Source organism: Triticum aestivum, chromosome 6B (assembly GCF_018294505.1).
Source record: "Triticum aestivum cultivar Chinese Spring chromosome 6B, IWGSC CS RefSeq v2.1, whole genome shotgun sequence".
Classification (NCBI taxonomy): domain Eukaryota; kingdom Viridiplantae; phylum Streptophyta; class Magnoliopsida; order Poales; family Poaceae; genus Triticum; species Triticum aestivum.
The window spans coordinates 476,166,309-476,172,888 of NC_057810.1; the positions used below are offsets into that span (position 1 = coordinate 476,166,309).

At 53.2% G+C, this 6,580-nt stretch overlaps 1 protein-coding gene across 1 annotated transcript; it reads right to left on the reverse strand.

The window, feature by feature from the left end:
- Positions 1-2,343: 2,343 nt before the first annotated feature.
- LOC123137545 (gibberellin 2-beta-dioxygenase 6) lies at positions 2,344-5,022 on the reverse strand. Its single transcript, XM_044557336.1, has 3 exons — positions 4,533-5,022; positions 3,398-3,722; positions 2,344-2,708 (listed from the first exon to the last, which is right to left on the reverse strand). Exons 1-3 carry the CDS (start codon positions 5,018-5,020, stop codon positions 2,478-2,480), a joined length of 1,044 nt encoding a protein of 347 aa, XP_044413271.1. The 5' UTR covers positions 5,021-5,022; the 3' UTR covers positions 2,344-2,477.
- Positions 5,023-6,580: the final 1,558 nt, after the last annotated feature.

A 6,580-nucleotide genomic window follows, 5' to 3' on the forward strand; every position in this document is an offset into this window, starting at 1 on the left:
TTGTTCCATGCTATTATATTATCCATCTTAAATGTTTTATATGCATTAATATGCTATCTTATATCATTTTTTGGGACTAATCTATTAACCTAGTGCCCAGTGCAACTTGTTGTTTTTTCCTCGTTTTTGTCTTTTACAGAAAATCTATACCAAACGGAGCAAAACTTCTTGAGAATTTTTCTTGGACTACAAGACAACCACGAAGCTTCGGGGGGAGGCCGGAGGAGCCACGAGAGGGCCACAAGCCCTAGGGGCGAGCCCTAGCCCCCCCCCCCAAGGCTTGTGGGCCCCTCGGGACTCCCCTAACCCTAATATCAGCTCCATAAATACCCAAATATTCCCCTTACATCAGAGGGCACACCAAAAATACATTTCCGCTGCCGCAAGCTTCTGTTCTCGTGATATCCCATCTTGGGGCCTTTTCCGGCACTCTGCCGGAGGGGGATTCGATCACGGAGGGCCTCTACACCAACCTTGTTGCCCTTCCAATGATGTGTGAGTAGTTTATCATAGACCTACGGGTCCATAAATAGTAGCTAGATAGCTTCTTCCCTCTCTTTGATCATCGATACAATGTTCTCCTCGATGTTCTTGGAGACATATTCAATGTATTCTTCTTTTGCGGTGCGTTTGTTGAGATCCTATGAATTGTGGGTTTATGATAAGATTATCTATGAATATTATTTGAGTCTTCTCTGAAGTCTTTTATGCATGATTAAGATAGCTTTGTATTTCTCTCCGATCTATCGATTTGGTTTGGCCAACTAGATTGGTTTTTCTTGCAAGGGGAGAGGTGCTTTGTGATGGGTTAAATCTTGCGGTGTCCTCACCCCAGTGACAGTAGGGATAGCGAGACACATATTTGTATTGTTGCCATTAAGATAAAAAGATGGGGTTTTTACCATATTGATTGGATCTATCCCTCTGCATTATGTCATCTTGCTTAAGGCGTTATTCCGTTCTTGTTAACTTAATACACTAGATGCATGCTGGATAGCGGTCGATGTGTGAAGTAATTGTAGTAGATGCAGGCAGGAGTCGGTCTACTTGTCATGGACGTGATGCCTATATTCATGATCATTGCCTTAGATATCGTCATAACTATGCGCGTTTCTGTTAATTGCTCAACAGTAATTTGTTTACCCACCGTATGCTTCCTTCAAGAGAGAAGCCTCTAGTGAAACATATGCCCACCGGGGTCTATTTTCTATCATATTATTTTCAGATCTATAAAACCAAAACCCAAAAATACCTTACTTGAATTTATTTATGTTTACTTTATTTTACACTTTTACTTATCTCTTATACCTATCTCTATCAGATCTCACTCTTGCTAGTGGCCGTGAAGGAATTGACAACCCCTTTTTCGCGTTGTGTGCAAGTGTTGTTAGTTTGTGCAGGTGCATCTATTGGAGACTTGTGTGTTCCTCCTACTCGATTGATACCTTGGTTCTTAACTCAGAGAAATACATATCTCTACTTTGCTGCATCACCCTTCCTCTTCAAGGAAAAAAATCAACGCAAACTCAAGAAGTAGCAGTTGTCCCCCCCCCCCCCCTCCTCCTCCTCCTCCTTCCCACCTCCTCCTCCTCATCCTCCGACGGCCTCGACGAACTCGGAGGAAGGCGGTGGTGAAACGAGTAGCCCGCCTCGCCCGGATCTGCTCCAGTAGCTGCAGCCACCGCTTCGGAGTGAGCATGCCTTAGGTGGTGATTCGGCGCCTCGGCATGGTAGCGGCGGGCGGATTTGAAGTGACGGGGGTGGAGAGGAGAAAGGGGAAATGGGGCTGATAGGGTTCGGATGTCGCTGTCCGGCTTAAATAGTCGACCTCTTCCCACAGGCGGCACGCCGGAGCGGCGCCACGCGGTGTGGAGCGGAGGAGACTCTCGTCAGACAATCGGCCCCAGCGCTAAGAGCCTACGTGGCGGGTGCGTCCGGGTGTCCCATATCCGCCTCATATTTGGCGGCCAGTTCGGGCGTTTGGGCCGACTATGGATAGCCCGGATGGGTGGCTAAATTTTGTTCGGACACCGCGCAACTTGTCCGGGCGTTTGAGGCGGGTATGGGGACTTCGGTTGTAGATGCTCTAAGCAAACGAAGAAGAGGGGAAAAACAATACGGTAAATACAATAGAACCTACCACTATAATTTTTTTAGGCCATTAATCCCCCATTCTTATATGCCTAGGTGGATGCTCTCCTACTAGTACATGCGTGCACACTATTCTACACACACAAATTATTATTCCCTCTGTCTAAAAAATATAAGGAGTTTTTGAGACTATCATTTTAAGACAGGGGAGTAACAAATTACAATGACACATGCACTCTTAGTTTCAGAAAGAGAACCATAAAATAAAATAACGTGCTCTTACTATTACACGGGCGGCGTATACAGAGGAAACATGTACATATTGACATGGATAAACAAGCCTAGTCTGCATGCAAGATGTATTTTTATAGCCATGCAGGAGCAATCTACAGCAGAAAATTGGGGAGGCCAATCTTCTTCCCCGTCTTCTTGACGTCTTCCTGCACCCTTCTCCGATACTCCCCGAAGGTGAAGGTCCTGTAAGGTGAAGGCTCTTCGCATGCGCCGATGGGCGAGTCGTACGACGGGCAAAGGAAGTATGCCACGGAGTACCTCTCCGTCGTCGCGTTGGTCACCACTTTGTGCTCCACGCTCTTGTATCTGTTGTTGCTCCATGCCTTCATTCAAGATATATAAAACCATATAAAGGGGACATTATGAACCGACATTCTATCAGGAATTTAAAGTAAATACAGTGCATCATATAAAATACGTATACAACTTCCATGATTTTTTTTTTTTGCATGGCAAATGATAGGTTCTTCTGTTAACTCCCTGATACAAGTTGAACGATGACGAATCTACGGCTGTATAATAATGCCCCATATAGTATATATAGGAAAAATAGTATGAGTAGCAGTACTATATGTTGCGCTGTGCTGTGCCTGGGTTGCCTAGCAAAAGTTGCGGCGTACCATGTGAGCACCATGGAGTGTACAGGTCTCGCTTTTGTACATGCAATGTTTTGCTGTCCCCTGAATTAGCGGAATCCATAGGCTTTTCCTTAGCGACGGTACACAGTCACAGAGGCACAAGCCCAGCCAGCGCATACAAGTACGCAAGTTGTGGATATGTATGACAGGGCAGCTTCCCCTTTTAGAGCGTCGGGGTACACACCCGGCATAAGTTCATAGGTGCCGCAGTGGTACGTACAAGCCAGGTTTGGACTCATCAAGCTAGTGGAGGCCGGCCCGGCACAGAGCCACCTTCATGAGCTGACAAGTGTGTAGTACTCTACTAGGGAAAGTGTGTGCTATGCTAGGAGTATCGGTTAACATGCATGCATGTGGGTAAGGTATGCATGTACCTGGAAGAGGTCTCCAATGTTGACGATGAGAGCGCCGGGAATGGGCTTGACGGCCACCCACCGGGAGCCCTTCATCAGCTGCAGGCCGCCGACTTGGTCCTGGCAGAGCACGGTGAGGAAGTCGCTGTCCGTGTGCGGCACCAGGCCGAAGGCGTCCGGCGAGAACGGGCACGGCGGGTACCTGTTCAGCCGGAGGAAGCACGTCCTCTCGTCGCACCCTTCCGGGAAGCGTTGGCCGGCGGTGTGTCCCAGGCTCTCGGCCAGGACGCACGCCAGCGTGTTGGCCAGCTTTGACATCGCGTTCGCCACCTCCTGCGTCACATCCCTGCACCGTCCACACACACACAAGCTTTCCTTAAGTTATTTGCTAACTGTACTAGTAGTACTATACTGCTGTTCATTCGCACCGCCAACCCGAAAACGCTTCCTTAATTTATGCCCTATTAAGCAATGACTAACAAGATTAACTAGCTGTTAGCTTCCTTTCCTCTATCAGAACCAAATGAATTTCTAGAGCTAAAAACGAACTTTCAGTTGACATTCGCGTAGGCGTCACGATCGTGTAGGCATTGTTTTCACCACGATTGGGGACGCTCGTGATCTGGATCGTCAGACACCAGATAGATGCATATATAGTTGATTATGAAGTTGATCGAGAAATATTCACCGCACTGATACTTGCTAGAGTTAAAGCATTTTCCACATCAGACACACGCGGATTTGATCTACTTCTTGACTACGCCACAACATTCCGAAGACGATGTTGCTGCACCAGCTTTTTATTGTGACATGATGTTGCTAGACCAGCTTAATCGCTGTAATTAAACACGTCCCTTATTTTTTACCGGGTCCTTATTCGCCCGCACTACTACTAAATGTCTCGATCATGTTTACCGTGACGGTCCTCACATGATGGGAAAGCTTTCCAATATTATTCCCGGTACATGAGAAGTACCGGCACTTCACTAAAGAAAATAAATCTTAATCAGGATCACGAAGGCACACATGTCGATCGAGCAGCCTAAACACACTCGAGCTAGCTCTACATTAGGAGTGCTAAGCTAGCTTAGCCACTCCCACCGTGACACTGGACGCGTCGATGGACCACACACTGTAGGAGTACATACGCACGTACCTGATGCTGGTGAGCTCGCCGTAGCTGCAAGGGCTACCGGAGATGCCGGCGAGCGGGACATGGAAGGCCTCGGACCAAGACAGCTGCCTTGGCGACGTGGCGGTCGGGGAGCCCCAGCGGTAGGAGTCGTTGAGAAGGCCGGCCGTGGCCTTGGCCTCGAACGGCAGGCGGAAGAGGCGCACCTGCTCCCGCCGCATCGCCTCCAGGAGCTCCTGCTTGACGCCGTGGTTGACCACCTGGAAGAAGCCCCATTCAGCGGCCGCGGACGCTATCGCCGCCGCGCATGCCGCCCTCTCCTCCGTGCCCCCGCCGCACGCCGTCAGGCACCCAACGTCGATCATCGGGAGCTCGCATTCCGACACGGGCGGGGCCTGGCAGCCAGGCGGCGGCGCCGAGGCGCACTCGTCGGCTTTGTTGCCACCGCAGAGCAGGGCGTAGTAGCTGTCCGCCAGAGGCGGCTCGGCCGTGCTCTCGGCGAAGGCCGGCATGGCTGGCTGGCTCCAAAGCTAAGCTAGCTAGCTACGCGGGAGCTGTGAATAGCTAGCTACGTGCGCACGCAGGCAGCTCGGGATGATCGAAGAGCAAGCTAGCTAGCTGTTCCCGTGTGTGCGTGTGTGTGTGTGTCGAGCTTGTTCTTGGATGTCATGTGAGCATGGGCAAGCTGTTTATATAGAAGGCGCGTCCGGCGAGCGGTATGCCGTGGCTTTGGCTCGTGTGTCAGGCCGGGACGCGCACTCGTGGGCAGCAGGACCTGCATGGGTGATGGGTCTGGCTGGCCCGCCCGATCGAGGCGCCGGGGGTTTAAACTTTAAAAGTTCGATCGGCCGGGCTGGTAACAGCGCGGCACAGGACGACACTTGGAGGCGGCAGGGGCGACGCGGGGTGCTCCGCGTTTTTTGACTGCGCCAGCCAGCGACGCTGAGCTGAGCGAGCCGTGCTTGTCAATGCTCATTGGGCGTGCATGGCGATGCGGACGGCTACAATTTTATTAAATCCGTTTTTATATAGTATCTCGCCACAACTGTACGTGCGCGCGCGCGTACGTACTCAACAGTGAGATTTTCTCGAAGTGTTTTTTTCGTCCGGCTGGGGCTGCGCCGGCGCAAATTTTAGGCTTTGGGGGGTGGGGTCGGGGGGGGGGGGGGGGGGGGGGGGGAGGATTTTCCAGCCGTCTCCACCCCCAAGCATCTCTGCACCTTGACGAGGAGGACGCATGGCGGAGGTCCACGAGCGCGTGGCGCGCAGCGAGGAAGCGGCCGGGCCGGTGACGATGTCGAGGAGGAGGCCCCGGCCACGCGGTGGTGCGCCTCGGCCCACGGCGGCGAGCAAGCGGAGGGCGAGGTCGCCAGCCCCTTCTTCTGTGTCTTGGATATGGCGAACGGGGAGGGGGAGGACCTGGTCTTGGGCGTCATCGGCGAGGGAAGGGCGAGAGGAGGCCGCAGAGGCACGCCCCCTGGCGGGCGGCGGCAGGAGGAGGCCTCGGCCGACTGCGACGGGAGACCGGGGCAGAGGACGAGGTCCAGGCCGCCGTCATCCTCCTCCTCCCTCGCCTTCCTCGCGCCAGCATCACCAGCATGCGGCTCGTCTTCCCCCTTCACGACGCCCCGGGCCTTGCCCTTCTCGGCTGCAGCGGCGCTCGCCGCCGCCGCCGGCTGATCCGTGGGGGAGGCGAAGCTGGAAAACGGGAGGCGGAGGAGCGGCGGGACAGGGGGCTTGGAGAGGCGGGAGAGAGCGGGGACGGGGACGGGGGCAAGACGCGGAGGCGAGGCGGCGGAGGTGGTGGTTGGCCGCCATGCTTTGATCTCATCTCACTGCCTTACTTGAGTCAAGATCGCGGCGTGCGGTAGAGGAGGAGTAGGAGGCAGCAGTGGTGGCGGAGCGGTGGAAGGTGGGCGACTGAATGGGGTAGGTTGAAAGAGAGGAGAGAGAGGAATTTGCACGTGAAAAAGTAGCGCCGGTGCCCCCAGCCCACCCCCAGCGCGTTGGGTTTACGCTGGGAGCGCCGGCCGAAACTTTGATCAAATCCGGCGGAAAACCAGCTCTGCATG